At 36.7% G+C, this 18,791-nt stretch overlaps 1 protein-coding gene across 5 annotated transcripts in view; it reads right to left on the reverse strand.

The window, feature by feature from the left end:
* Positions 1-18,791, reverse strand: part of DMXL1 (Dmx like 1) — a 77,875-nt gene that overhangs the window by 7,196 nt on the left and 51,888 nt on the right. For 3 of the 5 annotated variants that reach the window (XM_065661172.1, XM_065661171.1, XM_065661173.1), the window contains 10 exons: positions 13,964-14,127; positions 12,360-12,496; positions 11,944-12,029; positions 9,930-10,131; positions 8,572-8,689; positions 7,252-7,314; positions 6,154-6,240; positions 5,366-5,487; positions 5,112-5,253; positions 502-562 (listed from right to left, as the gene is read on the reverse strand). In XM_065661172.1, the coding sequence (XP_065517244.1) occupies positions 502-562; positions 5,112-5,253; positions 5,366-5,487; positions 6,154-6,240; positions 7,252-7,314; positions 8,572-8,689; positions 9,930-10,131; positions 11,944-12,029; positions 12,360-12,496; positions 13,964-14,127 (1,182 nt within the window). Of the gene's footprint in view, positions 1-501; positions 563-807; positions 3,384-5,111; positions 5,254-5,365; positions 5,488-6,153; positions 6,241-7,251; positions 7,315-8,571; positions 8,690-9,929; positions 10,132-11,943; positions 12,030-12,359; positions 12,497-13,963; positions 14,128-18,791 lie in introns of those variants that run through there. The other 2 variants (XM_065661175.1, XM_065661174.1) reach the window with 2 other exon arrangements.

Consider the following 18,791-nt stretch of genomic DNA (forward strand, 5'->3'; position numbering starts at 1 on the left):
AACTAGTTCCATACTATGTGCCATAGTATATGGCAAAATGTAGTAACGTGTACCACTGAAACTTAAAACTGTTTTAAGTTGTTGTTTAATGTATTCAAACATTATTGAACTGTACTTACTCATTGTTTAAGAACAGTATTTAGATGGTACTGAAATAAAAAGCTATTTACTTGGGACATAGTAATGTATCTTTTTCATACTATTTTTTACCTATTTTCATGCTATCTTTTACCCAACTAACAAATAAAACAGAAATAAGTACTTTGTTCATTAAAAAATAAAAAAAAAATAAAAATATCACTTTTTCTAAAGGTTATTCTATATCCCTCATACTTTCTCTGGGGGAAAGCAAAAGCCGTTTCAGTAAAATAAGGCTTATAATCAACTTTTAAAACATATAATAGATTGCTGTGCTAGTACAAAATAGCATACTAAGAAACAGGCCCAGTAAGTTTATCATCTTTAGCTAACCTCTCTTTTTCTTGGCAAAACTGAACTTACAATATGGTAATGTTGGATGAGAAGCCATTCTTCTGACATTATTAATAGCCTTCTTGAGCATCTGTTCAATATAAGGAATAGGAGAAAATTAAACAATACTACTGAAAAAGAACTTACTGAACTAGAATAATTACTGATCACACAGAATTGTTTCCTATCAAAATTCTTACTGAAAGCAAGTATTGGGTTTAGAAATGCAGATAGAAGTCAATTTCTTTGAGGCTTTATACATCTAGGTAAATATTAACTTTTTCCTTCAGAGATTTATGGATCCAAATATAAACACTCCTTAGACTGCAGTCTTACCTCTTTTCTTGCCAATTCCTTTCTGATTCCATTAAATTTATTGGAATATTCCTGAATATTGTAAGATAAGCAAGAGAGAGGCAGAAGCATGTAAAGAAAGAGGTAAACAAACTTTAAAAGAAGTAAAAAATAGGAAGGAATATATTTGTTTTCAAGTCTAGTTAATTCTTTGTCATTGACTGAAAAGTGATTATTTATAGCCATCCAGAATAAGCAATATACCTGCCAACTGGTAAATCAAAGATTCTTCAAAAGCATTTTTAATTTTGCTAGTACAGATCCAATGGATTTTCAGTAGCACGTCTGTTCCTAAATTCCAAACTTTGCTTAGAGCAAGGTACTGTACCAAGAATGCTGATTCTTAGCTGATTAATCCATAACTGGGAAGAGTTAAATAAATGGTGTGGAGAGAGTTAAGATAAAAACCTCATCTAATTAAGCAAGTCCAACCCACAACAGGAAAGAACTGGCAGAGGTTTTTCATCAGGGAAATTTATCCGTATTTTCCTTGCATGTCTCTTCCATTCTTTCTATTAAATGTACATCAAGTCAAGTTTTCATTCTTTTGTTTCCTGTTATTTCTTCTCATCTGACTACCATGAGGCCTCTCTTTAGAAATTTTTTTGATTCAGTTTGCTCATGCATGTACTATTTACACAACATTTGGAAGAGAAGAGGGCATAAATTCATATTTGTGCTAGGTTTCAGCTTTAAATGATAGCACAAATAAAAGCTTGTTCCCAGAGCACTCAGTTTCAGTACAGCAGCATACCACCTTCTATGCATCAGTAACTTGCTGGCAGTGAACTTTCACAGAATCATTTAGGTTGGAAAAGACCTTTTAAGATCATCAAGTCTAACCCTGATTTTCAACTGTTCGAATTTTATACGGCGTTTTGCCACTATTTTGTCACTGAAGCAGTAGATAACAGATCAAGTATTTTATGTATGCCATTCTCCCCTGGCCTCCAATTATATCAGGGTGTGAACTGTAAGACTGGTATGAATAAATAATTTTTACTTTCTTCATATTACTAAATATGTTCCAAAGAACTGAAAAGCAATGTTTTCCAAACTTTGCAAACAAAAAGGAAGAAAGAAACACTTTCAGGGAAATAATTTATTTTCTTGTTAAAATTTCCTGGTATTTGGATTAGTGGAGTAATTGCAATCCTCTCAATCATATTTTGGCTGAGTATGGTTCTGGGTAACCTGATCTACTTGAAGATATCCTTGCTCATTGCAGGGGGGTTGGACTAGATGACCTTTAAAAGTCCCTTCTGACTCAACCCATTCTAGGACTCTATAATTTTGGAAGAAGATTTAGACAATATATGGATTATAAGACTTATGACAACAGAGGATTATATTCTTCAAACATTAGTCTATACACAAATCAGTAAAAAACTGCACTACTTGGCTCTCTAAACTTAACAGTTTATCTCCGCGTAAGTGAAAGAACAATTATTAGTGCTCATTCTATTTCTTCCCCAAAATGAAGGGCTGTGTTGAGTTTTCTACCTACTAACTTTTACCCAGAAGTCAATGGAAGTAATTTTCCTTCATTCAACAAACAAGCATGCATCATGATAACAATGCTTTGGAAAAATGCAAGCGTATAGAAATGTGCCTTTGAAAGACTACACTAACGTAACTCTCTGGTGCAGTGTCTCTGATTTAGAATCAAATCATTATCAAATGCAAATACTTCCAATTACCAATATAACTGGCATTTGATACTGCTAGCCTTCAGTCTCTCCTTAACAATAGTTGATGCCTAGAACACTTTGTTAGACAGTTGGGTGCTTCGGGCCTAATGTACAGTAAAACTGGAGAATAAAAAAAGCTTAAAATTCAACACACCTATTATTAAGCTAGTGATTATTGGTATCAGTCATATTGGCTTGGAAGACAAACTGTTGGATATTACCAGAGTTTCAAAGCTGACAGAAGGCACTATTTACTTCAGTACCCTCTTAGAAACATCTCATGTAAGAACTGTGTAATCACACAAAATGATCTTGTGCTGAGCCTCCTTACTTACCTTGTATGAAGTGTGCAAGAGGAAACAAGTGAAGGACAGTAACAGAAAAACCTTAGAGCTAATGAAATATTTACTGCCCGAGCATTGTAAGTCCAATAGTTTCCCTTGCTGATGGAAGTGAAGCAAGACTGAAAAGCCAGTAATGGTAAAGAACAGTGGACTGTATTTATTAAATGGTCTCCCAATTATGGAAAAGCAAAGATCAGAACAAGGATCAAAAGCAGTTATCTGAAGGAACAAAGTAACAAATAGTAGCATAAGAAAGATTTTGGAGAACCTGGTTTTCCTCCAGATTTGAGTCCTTCAAGAGTAAATGTATTTCCTCCCAAGAATCCCTGTACCTTCCTTCATTTACTTTGTCCTTCATCCAGTACCTTTGCTGCTGTCCCTAGTGGGCAGGTGTCATCACATGCTATGGCTAGTTCTCTACTCTGCCGAAGTCAAGCAGCATGCCACACAGAATTTAGGTCTGATGTTTGATGACAAGCACATTCAACACAAGCACAGCCATATTTCCTTAGGTAAAGTTTTGCTACGTATAAAAGGTCATGTAAGAATAGTTTACATTAATAGATTATGTAACTACTTTGTTAAGGAACACACACAAAAATTCTGTACATGTCTCTGCATGTATACATACATACATACACATATATGAATATATAAAAATAGAAGTGAGAGGAGAAACTGGCAAAAGCATTCAAAGAATACTTGCAGAAGAGACCCAGCTGTAAAACCAGAGGTGCAAAACTGGCAACAAGGATCAGTAGTTCCTAAACAGAAGGGAGAGGTGTAGGTACTGGCACAATACCCACTTCCATCATTGCTCATATAATGCTCATTCCTTATTTACTACTCCTGATCACCAAATCATTTCAAAAATCAACTACAATATGAATTCACATTTCATTCTTCTACCACGTACGGACTTCCTGTGAGCTGCTAAAATGCCACAAAGCACAGTCTAGTCACAAGACTTAATGTATTTGGTTATCCAGGAAAACTCCATATCTATGTGCAGACATGCCGTAAGGTATAGGTGTCTTGTCTAACCATTTCAGTTAAGCGGCTCAAAATAAGCATCTCCCAGCTAACTAATCAACAGATCTGCATTATTAGAGAGCATCTATGGTGCATAGTAACCAAGTATGTCAATGGCCTGACTAGAATTATTTTATCTGAATTAAATTTGAGCTAAGAGCTTTTTGCTCAGGGGAAGCTTCACTCTAGAGACAGAATTTATTTCTAAAAGTAAGAGCTCCCCTTGCGCTCACAGAGATATCTCTATGAAAAGAAGGATCAATTTACTCATGCGGACATAGTCACACTTCACTGGGTGTCCCTCACTCTAGTGTATTTCAGAAACGCTGAGCAGTGAAACTGATTGTCTCATCTAAACCATGATCTTCAGAAGTGAGATATTTAATACTGCTACTAAGCAGGGTTATGGCAAAACTACACAGCACTTCAAAGACAGAGCTGACAACAGCTTTGGAGATAAACAGTCATACATCAGCATGATGTGCAGTTCAAACTACACATGATGTTTGCAGCTGATCCTGTTTTTGCAGTCCTGCCATCCCTATTTTAATGAAATCCAATGACCCCATTTTCCTCAAGTTCAAGCTGCTCAGTTTCCAGAGTTAAACTCATTTCTTTCAAAGCCTCTGCCCTGCCAGTGAAATCTGCTTTAGGATTTCATTCACTGTCCTTTCCACAATACAGGCTCCTACTAGTAAACAGTGCATTACAGTGGTACTTAGTATTAGATAAGAAGTTGGTATTTACTTTTAAATAAAAACTGGAATAGTCTGGAACTCAGAATGCAACTTGAGATTATGCTTAAAATGTTTGTGTAAAATATTGAGCTAGATTTTCATTTCTACCTAATCTTTACAAATTTACATCCTGAAATATGAATGTATGCTTTTTAGATACAACATAGGCTTCAAGTCATTAGAAAACAATCCATGCTACAAATTCTTACCTGAACCCTGATTCTTTATTTTTCAACTATGTATCTTAAGTAAAGAAAGCAAATATGGCTTCACTAAAAAGTCTGGCTTGCTTAGTTGGTGTATCTTGAATTCTGTGCAGTGTTTTAATTTAATAATCAGATAAAAATTCCATCTCACCTTGGTGACACACAGAAGAAACATCTACTTACATGCTAACTGTAAAATAAAACCAGCAACACTGAGCAAACAAAAGGAGAGAAGTAGACAGAGTACATAAGGCTAATCTTTGACAAGCAACTTACCACAGATGCACCCCTGCCAGTTTGTGTACTACCAAGCCAGGGCATATTGATAGGTGTGCCGGGATTACTATGAGTATAGGGAGTGGTTCCCTGAACATTTACCAGATCATCACGAGCATGTATAACTAAGAAATCATCAGCCCTATAAATGAAACAACATAAGTTAGATTCCAAACAGAAACGTTAAATACCATGCTTTGTTACACCAATTTAAACACAGTCAAGCTGTGATTTTAGAAACAGAAGAAGTATACCCTTTATTTTCTATTTCCACATCATCATCAACCCAGGTATAGATTTGTGTAGCTAAAATTGCAGAAACATCTAATTCTTGTATGTCATGACTCGATGCTATTGCAATGCAGTTCCGATTAGCCTGGAAAAAATGTAGCACACACAAAGGCAGTTACAAAAGGAATACTCAAAAGGGTGCTTTTTGAAAGATTTTCTCTTGTTATGGTACAGTTGTTTGCAAAAACATACACAATCAATTTACAAAACCCAAATATTTATGTCTACAAATCTATTTAAGCTGTCTAATCTTGACACTTCCTTTCTAAAAGTCTATTTACATCTGGGATAGCATCACATACTATCTGTATTTTACACCTATCTCAAACAGTTCTAATTTCTTCTTGCTTACAAGAGGTCACTATACTACAATGCTTGCAACCAAGCTCCTCTTCCCCACTTCTTAAGGCTTAAATGGTTAAGCAGGAGAAAAAAAAAAAAAGATGAATTCCTGGTTGTCTTCAATAGAAAAAGAAAAATACTCCTACACACAAGCTTAAAAAAAAAAAAAAGTAGAGGCCACCTCTCCCTTCTCTCAATCCACTGTACAAAAGAAAAAAGACAATCTGTAGTAGAACTGTTTAACTATGAAAAGATAATTACAAAGTGCTTTAGAGAAGGAAGTGCTAAGAGTCAAAGCTGTAGCAGCATGGCTGGTAAAGGACCTCTCACTCATGCACAGTAGGACTACTATCTTTTTATCAGGTGGAAGTACAACACAATTAGATTATCCTACCTCCTTCACACTCACCTTATTGACTGCAAAAGCAGTAATGATGTCAGACTCTTTATGGATTATTCTTGCCTTGCTTTCTGGGTATCCCATATCTATTTCTACCTGTATTTAAAAGCAAAGCATGTTTAAATGCAAACGTCTAAGCAGCAGTGCTTTTAACTGGAAGAACAGAGACCAAACACCAGATCAGATGAAATTTCATCTATTTTTTTCTCAACTTTAATTCTAAGAAAATATGACAAATATAACCTGCAAACACCTCTTTCATGCGTAATAATGTAGCTTCCTACTGCCATGCTGGGCTTGCCACAGCAACACAGAAATGTCATTTGCCACAGAACTCACAGTACTGTCTCCATTCTCAAGCTTTTCAACTTAAGAATGCTAAAAACCAGTGGGACTCCATGCACACCTGGGGTGCTGATAATAAAAAAGATTGATTCCAATTTCTTGCTAGTACTGTTTTATTGCATAGTTAATAACAACAAGGTAGCCCACAAACACCACAGTGTTTTCATTTGTATCTTCTTACCAGTTTTGTAAAAGAATACTGAAGAATAAAGTGTCTGCAGTTCTAGGCATAATATTGTACCTTTTTCATCTTTCATACCAATCTTTCAAGAAAGTCACTATAAAGTTGTTATACAGTTCACTTTCAACTATCTTAAAACTAAGGCTCAGCAAAAGTTTTCAGTAGCAAACTACTATCATACTAACAAACTGCTCTGACTTCAGTTAACTACCTCTATTTACAGGCAACTATGCTAGCCAGCTCATACTGGTGAAAGGTCCCGTATGTACTACATTCCCACAGTACTACTAAATTTTTGTCACATAGGCAAATCTCAGTCTCAGCTCTTCAACTGGTATAGCTGTGGAGCTTGATAATAGATATTGTTCTTCCCTGGTTGGTTAATCTAGCCTTCGAAGATACATTTAGCTTCAGATAGGCTCTAAAACAACAATAGTTTAATGGAATCTCTTGCAAAACTGTATTTTTGTCTTTTTCTATGTCAGCAAAGATATTTTAAGGGAGATCAGATCAGCACCATTTCAAAAAGGAAATATTTCATGATGTAAGGTCTAACTAACTTGAGCATTACTACTGTGTACCTTATTGACGATGGGCTCCTCCACCACAGAATTTTTCATGGTTTCATTGTGCTCCTCTAATGACTTCCCCAAGGAAAGAACAACCACATAACAGAAAATATAGATAAGACATAACATGCAAAGTATCAAGGAAGGCTTTAATTCCTGTTTGTTTACACCAACACAGAACAACTGAAACACAACAGTATGTCTGCATTCCCATACACCCTTATATAGTAGCAGTAATTAGATTCTAAATGCTATATTCAGTACAGAAGACACTGATTTACCTATTCTGTATTGGAACGGCACCTTATCCATCTCAAAAGTATAATTTACTGAAAAATAAGTGATCTCCACTGACATTTTATCAGTGACAAGAGGATACAAAATATAGCCAACACAACTATGCTATGTAAGACTGCCAATGATCCTATTTGAAAACATATGAAGCACATCTAAAATACTCCAAAATATCTTTCCATACAGCCTAGCAACATGGCTGCATTAACACAGGACATGACCAGAAATGGTGCATTTTTAAAGGACAAGAAAAAAAAGAAAAATTTTCCTTTTAACTGCAGTGTGCAATGAACACAATTAGCCATAAATAAAGCTAATATTCTGGTTGTGACAGGACAAAGATTAGCTCACACTGTTAGCTCACACATGCTGCCACAGCTTTTTTTTCTCCTGCATTTTTAATTTGCTGAGATCTTGTTTCTCCTATATTTTTACTACTCCATATTTTTCTGTAATACAACTGATTCATTCAAATTATTAGGAGAAAAGAGAAACGGAGCAACTAAAGAAAGGGGGAAAAACAAAACACCACAAAACTCCATTACAGAACCACAGCTCTAAAAGATTTAACTGAATCTGGAACCCAGAATCCAGCTAGACAGTGGAACAAGTTATCAGGGACAGAAATATTAACTTTTCTATGACCATTTTTCTTACTAAAATTGAATCATAATGTGACAGAAACCAATGAATAAAGCCAGGATGTTCTATTTCTAGAACTTTGATTAGATTAGTGGTTTTAATCAGTGGTATTTTAAAGTTTGTCACTCTTTTGAGGCAGCTTTTATACTGATTTTAATGAAGATTATGACTGTAGCTAAGTGGTGCTAGCTATCAGTCTACTGTTGAAGACAGATTATTTTTGTTTTCAGTGAAACAATGGACAAAGATTTTCAATATGGAATACTGCCAATTTAGAGTCACAGCCAAGTGGATATCTAATTGTGCTCTAGAAAGTAAACAGATCAGACAAATAACTTAAGTAAAACCTTATAGATTGACCTGCAATATTTTATGCATCTTATATAAGATACTAACCTCATTAAGGCATCGCTTCTTTGTAAAAATATTTCTGATAAAGGTTTCCTGGATTTCTTCCTGTTTAACCAGATACTGCCAGAGCCTCTTCACTGATAGTGCAACATGACTGTTAGATCTAAAGAGCCAAGTTAAAATAAATATTTACATCACCATCACAAGACTGCAATATCTTCTAGTCTAATCAAGCTATGGTCAGAAGAAATGCTGAAGCAAAACTACAGGTCTCTAAACTCTGTACAGGACCTATTCAGAAGCATTCTGGTACCATCTTCCTGGCAAACCTATGTGTGAGATGAAATGCAAAAGAAAGATAGAAAAGAACAGGTAGCATTTTTACCTCCTATCTTGAGACAAGTGAGAAAAATCTCTTCAAGAGATTACAGAATAAGGTCAGCCTAAAGATAATTTGTTAGCCCACCTAATTCTTTACAATATGGATCATTTTTGTTTATTGCTAATGAGTACTTCAGTCACATGGAAAATGAATGACTAACTCTTCCTGCTAGGAACACATCAACACATAGCATCTCTGAAACAATTATGATTCTTCAGAACAAAATTGGAAGGATTGTAGAATCAGATCATACTTCAAATATTTACGCTTATCTGTAGAAACTGTATATTCAAGCATAATTGTAAATACAAATATAACTGCTTATGGTAGGCCAAAAAATATCAAACCCTGAATCACTTTAAATCACAATTTAAAAGCAATGCCAGCCAGCAGATACGTGTTAAACTGTTCCTTTTTAATCAACTCAAGTTACTAAAATGGTGACAACTGTGTAGTATTTTACAACAGAAAGACAAATTTTCTGTTGATTCTGCAACCACAGGTGATGGCATTATTAGAAAAAAATAAAGATATATCTATTTAAAATTGACAATTTAAGAAACTGAGCACACTTTTCTGGCTGAACATGCAACCAGGTGAAGTCACAGCTATGCAAATGTTATAAAGAGTAAATATCTCTTTTCTGATTTTATGAAAAGATACTGTTAAGTATGTACTTCTATTCCTTCCAGAGACAGGCCAATTATTTAATTCATTTTCACTCATCCTTAATTATCTCTCAGGGCAAATTTGCAAATTTGCTATTATTTTATTATGAACCATAGTTCTTCCACAGAGATATCAAATCCAGTACATTCAGCTTCAATAAAAGAACTTTAAAAAATTTGTAACCTGTAATTTTCTTTTCCTGATCTTGCTTTGGACCAGTGATAAATGAGTTCTGATGTGTACCCACAATTCCAAAAACTGGAATTATATTGTTATCAAAGTTACGGTTTATCACATGCATTAGCAGTATATAAAAGATACTGTAGTCACTGTTTATAGAAATTAGGCACACCTGAATGGAGTGTTTGTAGGCTCAAGTAAAGTTTTGTGGCGAAGCAATGCAGGACCAGCAGCTAGGATATCTTCAGAAGCATGACCCGAAATATAATGTTGAGGTGGACCCCCATATAGCTCAAGACGTCGGAGAAGAACTTGTTCCCAGCGCTGTAGTGTTTTCAACACTGCATGGCATATCGGGGAGCTAACTGGAAGCTCTAGAAAAACAAGAATAATAAAAACCTTCCTTCTTCATTATAACCTTGACAAAGATAATTCCAGAGTTGAAGGCTGAAGTGTACTTCAAATATCTCCAAAAATAAGCTTTATTTAAAGCTCAACTTGGTATTTGCAAGTTAAAAGAAAATAATGAACTGCTCTGTGCTAAAGAGGGGAGCAGACTTCTCCAGTGCTGACATATTAAATATCATGGAACAGATCCTCCTGGACGCTATGTCAATGCATGCAGATGACAGGCAGCTGACAGAAGAAAACCAGTATGGCTTCACAAAGGGCAAACTGTGTCTGACTAACTTGGTAACATTCTATGATGGACTGCCTGCACTGGTGGTCAAGGGAAGAGCAACTGATGTCCTTCACTTCTGACTTCTGTAAGGCCTTCGACATGGTCCCACACAACATCCTTACCTCTAAATTGGAGCAATATGGATTTGATGGGTGGACTATTTGATGGGTAAGGGAACTGGCTGAATGACCGCATCAAAGAGTTTGAATTAATGTTTCTATGTCAAATGTAGATCAGCAACAAGTGGCATCCCTCATGCGTGCATATCAGGATCCATACTCTTCAATATCTTTGGTAATCATATAGGCAATGGTAGTGAGTGCAGCAAGTTTGCAGATAACATCAGGATGAGTGATGCAGTTGACTTACTAGAGTGAAGGGATGCCACTCAGAGGGACCTTGACAGGCTTGAGGAGTGGGAACCTTGGGAACCTCCTGAAACTCATTCACAAGAACAAGTGCACCTGGATCAGGACAATCCCTAGTATCAATACAGGCTGCAGGTAGGGGTGAAGGTATTGAGAGCAGCCCTGTTGAGAAAGACTTAGGGATACCAGTGGATGAAAAATTGTACCTGAGAAAGCAAGCTTGCGTTTGCAGACTACAAAGCAAATTGCATCCTGGGCTGCATAAAAAGATAGGCACCCAGCAGGGTGAGGGAGGTGATTCACCCCCTCTAACTCATTCTCATGAGAGCTTTCCTGAAGTATTGCATCTAGCTCTGGGGTCCCCAGTACAAGATAGTTGTTGACCTATCAGAGCAGGTCAGAAGGTTAGAACACCCATTATATGAAGAAAGGCTGACAGCAGTCGAGTTGTTCAGCTTTGAGAAGAAGGTCTCCAGGGAGACCTTATTTCAATACCTAAAGGGGACTTACAAGAACAATGGAGAAAGACTTTACCAAGGCCTGTACTGATAGCAGAAAGAATAATGGTTTCAAACTAGAAGAAAGTAGATTTAGATTAGACAGAAGGAAGACTTTTTTTGCGATGAGGATGGTGAGAAACCGGAGCAAGTTGCCAGAGAACTTGCAAATGCCCCATACCTGAAAGTGTTTAAGGCCAGGTTAGATGGTGTTTTGAGCAACATGATTTAGTGAAAGATGTCCCCTACCCATAAGAGATGGGTTGGACCTCTCTTTAAAGGTCAACACAAATTATTCCACAATTCTATGAAAAAAGGAATAATGTAACTTGAATCACAAAAAAATACAAGTTTTTCACCAAGAAATAAACACTGCAAACATTCTTGTACAACTAACACACAAAAAAAACCCTACATATGCAGACTTCTACTAACTACTGAGTATTTCTTCTCACACAGCCATCTTGTCCACCCATCATTTTATTTCACAGACATACTTATGTGATACATATTATTTCAAGATCATAAAAAGATTAAGAACTTTTGAGCTAAAAATAAAGCTATGACATACATATTATTCAACACATTATTGATTTTAAGTGTGGTTAAGTATAAAAAGACAACTCTGCTGCTTATTACCTGAAAGATCATGTCCAGCCAAAGGGTAGAAAGTCTTCAAATTGTGAAGTACCAGCTGAACCATTGCCAATCTCATCAGTGACCAACTAACAAGAAAGCACTAGTAAGTCATTTACTAATAGGAAAATAAATTTCTCATTTATTCACAGTTAGGATTTAAATTTAGAGCTTTAAACCCTCATTATAAACTGCTAAAAACTACAAACCATGTTTCAGAATACTGTAATTACTCTGAATTCAGAAGGCACTATACCAAGTATTAATAAAATTATCATTATTGTGAAATATTAACTACTGAGTCTGGATAATGCACTGCCATGAAAAACAAAGTAACTGGTTTATTATCTCAAAAGTAAAAGGCCAGAAATGCCAGTCTAGCCATTACAGAACATCTTGCATTCTAAACAGTTACTTACCTGTATGAATTTGAATTAGAATGCTCTTGATTATGTGAATTTGATGCAAACACATCATCAATATCTTCATCATCTTCACCACTTTCCTGACTTTCTTCTGAATCATATTCCACTCTACTTTGTGATGGAAGAAAAGGCTAAAAATTTAAGCAATATCCCTTGAGTATCTTTTACCAATATTTAGTTTTAAATTATCTTTTAAAAAATACACCCTTATAATACCTAATCTTTTTAAAAATACACCATTATAATATCTAATGCCTTTTAAAAAAAAAAGCAGACATAATATCTTACAGTTTGGAGTTTGTAACTCATGAGAGGCTAACTGTCCATGAGCACTGCCTACTTTAACAGCTCTTTTACATCACTCAAAACTTGAACGCTGGCAATGAAATTATTAGCAGCTTTCCAATTTACATTTTGCTTTAGATTCACATCAGATATATCAAATAACAAACAGAACACACAAGCTTGTTATTTGTCAGAGAAGCCAAAACCCCCAGTGTATATGCTGTAGTTCTTCTAATAATCAGAGGACTAAACAACAAGAAAATCCTATTCCCTGCCTATAGTGTTCAACATTTACAAGCCCACAGCAGGACCTCATTGAGTTAAGTATCCGTAATTTCCTTGCTCCTAAATTACTGGTTAGGTATTTATTTTGCTGATACAGAATCATAGAACAGTTAACATTGGAAAGGACCTTAAGATCATCTAGTTTCAACCCCCCTGCCATGGGCAGCGATGCCTCACACCAGACCATGTCATCCAAGGCTCTGTCAAACCTGGCCTAGAACACCGTCAGGAATGGAGCATTTACTACTTCTTTGGCCTGTTCCAGTGCCTCACCACCCTCATAGTAAAGAACTTCTTCCTTATACCTAACCTGAACTTCCTCTGTTTAAGTTTGAACTCATTACCCCTTGTCCTATCACTACAGTTCCTAATGAAGAGTCCCTCCCCAGCATCCTTGTAAGTCCCCCCTTCAGATACTGGAAGGCTGCTATGAGGTCTCCACATAGCCTCCTCCAGGCCAAACTGCCCCAGCTTTCTCAGCCTGTCTTCATACGGGTGGTACTCCAGCCCCCTGATCATCCTTGTGGACCTCCTCTGGACTTGCTCCAACAGCTCCATAGGGTTAATATTTAATACAGAAATGTACCATACAACTCCACGCAATTATGTAGCTTTCTACAAAGGAAAATCTGCCACAGCAGACTTGACAAATGGCAACATAATTTGATTTCTAGTAAGTACACATATTCATTTCACCTATTTGAAATAGACTATAAAAAGCTACTCACATTTCCCTGTTCATTTAAATATCTGATCCATAATTAACTATACATTTATATTCTGCAACTGTAAAAAGCAGCATTTTGTTCAATTATCTGAAAACAAATTAATTTTGTAACAGCAGTTTTTAAAACAGCTGTTTCAAAAATACCTATAGTGAGTTAGAAAAATCTAAAGATGAGTAATAAAAACAGGCCCCTTATCACACATGTAAATTGATACCTAGAATAAAGACTAAGAAGAGACAAAATCATCATTCCACAAGCGATAGAAGGAAATTAACTATCATAAAAGCAAAAAAAAATTACCTTCGCGATGAAATAATCCCAGATGCTAAGCTCAGGAGGAATATATCTTTCTTTGTAAAATGAAGATTCTTGGTCTACCAATGGCAATGCAGGCAACTGAGAACTCTCTTTTGGAGATGTTTTTGATGACAGTCTGTAACGTTTTTGCTGTTTCTCTCCATCATCTACAGAGGAAGAAAAGACAGTATGTTGCTTTAAACTGTCTGTTCCACCTCCCTACTGTTTTTAATAAAGTGGTTTATAATGGAAAATAAAAATATTCCTTATTACATTTTTCAGAATTTTATCTTAACATTTGTGTAGTAAATAAGCATAGATAATGTTAATCCCCAAATTTGCAAAACTAATGCATAACTAGAACTCTAGAAGGGGAAAATCCCCCCCCCACAAATAGTACAGTAGAATACACCCATAACTGTATGGAGAAGCTTTCTTCGTAACAAGGATGACAAATATTGTTGTTTGAGCAACAGTACTGCAAAACTAAATTACTTTAATAAGCACTATTGAATACCAATTATGCTCAATTTTTAAGACCAGGTATGAATTTTGTCTTGCATAATTTATACTGCAGATATCTAAGACTGTCAGTCCTAATCCAAGTTTTAACTCCACGTGTCCTTCCACAAAAATGTGTACTTTTTTCTAAATAATACAATTTTGATAAATCTGTATGTCTGAGAATATATTTCTCCAGCAAATACAGAAGATTCCTAGGAAGATTATGGAGCGAATCCTTCATAAACCCTCCATATGGGGCTATCACAAGTCAAATCAAGCATGTGATCGGGAAAAGCCAGCACCAATTCACTAGGGGTAAACCGTTCTTGATAAACCTGATCACCTTCTGCAACAAAGTAAATTTGCTCAGCTAATGCTGGGTGGGCAGTGGACATGTCTACCTGGATTTCTCCAGGTCTTTCAGTTTCTCACACCTTCCTCCTAGAGAAGCTCATGCATTATGGTCTCAATGAATGGACTGGGCAGTGGGGGGTGAAGTGGCTGACTGGCTACACCCAGAGGGTAGTGGTGAACAGCTTCCTTTCCAGGTGGTGACTTGTTACTGATGGGGTCCCCCAGGGATCAATGCTGGGCCTAATGTTGTTCAGTGTCTTCACAGATGATCTGGAAGATGGGATTGAATGTACCCTGATGAAGTTTGGTGATGATACTTAACTGCATGGGGAACTGGACACTTCAGAGAGGAGAGCTACTCTGAAGGATGACCTGGATAGGCTGGAAGAGTAGGCTAACAAGAACCTTATGAAGTTCAACAAGGACAAGGGTAAGTTTAAGTCCTGGGAAAACACAGTCTAGGATTGCAGCAGACTGGGATCTGCCTGGCTGGGGAGCAGCTCTGTGGAAAGGGACCTGGGGGTCCTACTTGACAACCAGCTCATTATGGGTGAACAGTGTGCAGCAAAGAAAGCCAACAGGATGCTGGGTTACATCAATATCAACAGTTAAGGCCAACAGGATGCTGGGTTGCATCAACATCAATAATGAAGGCCAACAGGATGCTGGGTTACATCCACAAGGGCATCACCAGCAGAGATAAAGACGTAATTGCCCCACTCCACTCAGCACTTGTCAGGCCACATCTGAAATGCTGTGTCCAGTTTTGGTCCCTGCTATACAAAAAAGATGTGTCTAGAGAAGGACCAGGAAGATGATCCAAGGGCTGGGAAGCTGCACAAGGAAAGCCTGAGAGACCTGGGTTTGTTCAGCCTGGAGAAAAGGCAGCTCAGGAGACACCTTATCACCATGTTCCAGTATTTAAAGGATAGCTATAGAGAAGATGGAGATTGCCCTTTTAAAAGGAGTCACATGAAAAAGATATGGGGCAATGGGTACAAGTAATTTTAGAGAGATTCCAAGTGGACACAAGAGGAAAATTTTTCACACTGCGAACAATCAGCCACCGTAATAATCTCCTCTTGGAGGTGGTGGATTTACCAACATTGGACACTTTTAAGATTCAGCAAGGCAGGGGGATAGGCCACGTAGCCTAGGTCACGCTTTGCCTAGAAAGGTTGGACCAGATGATCCTTGAGGTCTTTTACAACCTGGCATTGTATGATTCTATTTTAACTAATAAAATCCAATGCACACCTTAACAGGGAAGGACTGATTATTTCTAATGATACTCTAGCTCCTAGGAGTCCTAGAGTTCCCCTCCTAGGAGAGGTCCCCTCAGTTCCTCCAACATTGACTTTAGTCAGAAGTGTCTAAGAGATTCAGATGAATTACATTCTTGATGGTTACAGTAATCAAGGAAACAGCTTATCCAATCTATCAGAAGTATCTTAATGCAGTTATTTCACACATGAATGAACAAGCAAGCTCTATTTCAAATCCCTTATGTTCTTGTTAATTGAGAAGTATCAACTTCACAAATAAGGAAAAGTAATGGCCTACTTAAAAACAGGCTCACATAGCTATCTGACAATCCGAAATTATTCTGGCTCTTGGTAGGGGAATTGTATTCCAATACAGCCTGTTAGGTAGAGGAGGAATGATATTGATAGTCACTGTCCCTGAGCAGTTCTGGCTCTCCAGAACACTTCTAAAGTGATGAAGGAGAAAGAGAATCGTATTTGGAGATTTGATCCAATATGATGGACTTTATTCATCTTCCATCACAGACAAAATGGACTTGAATCCACTTCCTACTTGTGAAATCTGTTTTTTATTTTCAAGTATGTACATGCAATGCACGGAGATAAGTTGCTATTGTGAAACAACTGAATGGGTCCAAGACTTAGGTAAATCAAAGAAAGCTAAAACATTAAGATAAAAAGGGAGCCAATTTTTTGAACTGCCTTTTGAAGTTCTCATAACTTTCCACAATTATGTAACCAATTACTGAACATTTATTTTTTTCTTAAGCATCTCAAAATCTCCCTTTTCCAGGTAAGGTTTGAAAACCAATGACATCACCCAAAGGAATCACTGAGCACACATAAGTTCCACCCCACTTTTTAATTAGGTGTGGCAAAATTTTTTTTTTTTTTTTTAAATTAGGTGTGGGGAAGAAGAGTATAGGAAAAAAAAATTGGCTGTTTCTTGTTTAATTAAACAGGCTTTTGTTTTGCATAGAGCAATAATGAGACTAGGAAGCTAGTCAGAAAAGACCTCATCTAAAAAGCTCTGAAGTAAAGCGGAATATAGGTTGCATTACGATTTGAGTCTTTGGCTGATGTAACAGCAGTAGTAGACAAGCTTCAAGAAAGCAAATGTGCAGGCTAGAAGACCTGACTATCACTGAGCATTAACATGTTGGGTCAGACTGGTTGCAAGGATGAACTAATAGGAACATCACAAATGCAAATTGATTCTTTATTATTTTAGCTTTCCTTATTCCATTCTACTTCTAAGGACCCACAGCAACAACTTCTACTGAAACTTGTGAAATGACTTTGTCCAGTTAACACTGCTGGGGATGGCACAAAAAGAGTCAACATCTATGTTGGGCCTATGTGCCACAAGTGAACTACTAACAAAGAAATATTTCCTATACTCTTTTTCTGTTGGTTTGTTTATGTGTCTTATCTACAGGAGACTTTTGACTCTTGATACACATTTGAAAGACTACTCCCATCAAAACTCTTTTGGGTATTTCAATCACTTGAAAACAGAAGGCCTAACACTCTGGACAAGAGAAAAATTGCTCATTTAGAGTAGTTATATTCCACACGTAAGACTTGCATGCTCGTAACACTAACTGAACTGACTGTGAACCCTGAGGGAGATAAATTTTAAGTTGATTTTTAAAAAATACTTTGTTGGTTTGGCTTTTTTTACCTCACAGACATGATCTTTTTTAAAAACGGGAAAACTCTTTATTCACAGTGGCTGATGGAATTTTTCATAATTTCTGGTTATTTTTAAACCAGAAAAAAACCCATGTTTTTCCAGTGATTTCCCACCCCAATGCCACAGGCAGGAACATGTTCCACTAGTCCAGATTGCTCAAAGGCCTGTCCAACCTGACCATGGAACATGCCAGGGATAGCTTTTCTGGGCAACCTGTTCCAGTGCCTCACCACCCTTACAGTAAAGAATTTCTTCCCAAAGTCTAATCTAAACCTTGCTTATTTCAGTTTAAAGCCATTCCCCCTTGTCCTGTCACTACCTACTCTTGTAAAAAGTGCCTCTCCAGATTTCTTGTTGGCCCCTTTAGGTACTGGAAGGTTGCACTGAGCCTTTTCTTCTGCAGGCTAAGCAAACCCAACTGTCTCAGCCTTCCTTCATAGGAGAGGTAAGCTATAAAATCATTTATATATAGAAGCTAATAAAACCTGAAGACAGCAGCATCATATCTTTCATCTTGAAATTTGGGTATTTTAAAAGTCTTTTTTGCACTACTATTCTGATTTTCCCACACACACTGTTAAGGATATTATTGAAATCCACTTACCTGCACTAAAAGTTGCAAATATAATAGCTGCAGTAAAATGCATTTTCATTTCATTATCTAAAGCTCATCAGCTAAGAAAGAGCATGCACATGCATCACTATGAAATTTTAGCAATTGCTTAAAAAAAAAAAAAAGAAAAAAAGGGAGAAATTCACTTAGCATGAAAGAAGGAGCAAGTGTTGCATGGTGGAGAAATAAGCAAGTATATGCTTGCAGGTTGTTCTAAACAAAATTGAAAAAGCAAATTATTTTAGAACAGTACTTTTTTCCATTCTGTTGGATTATTCTTGGCATTTTTAAGAACACTGGAGGCTAGTTATTGGGGAAAAAAAATAAAATCAATATTTAGGGCAAATGAAAGTACAACCTTCTAAATGGTTTGAAATTCAGTACTACTAATGCTATTTT

Source organism: Lathamus discolor, chromosome Z (genome assembly GCF_037157495.1).
Source record: "Lathamus discolor isolate bLatDis1 chromosome Z, bLatDis1.hap1, whole genome shotgun sequence".
NCBI lineage: Eukaryota > Metazoa > Chordata > Aves > Psittaciformes > Psittacidae > Lathamus > Lathamus discolor.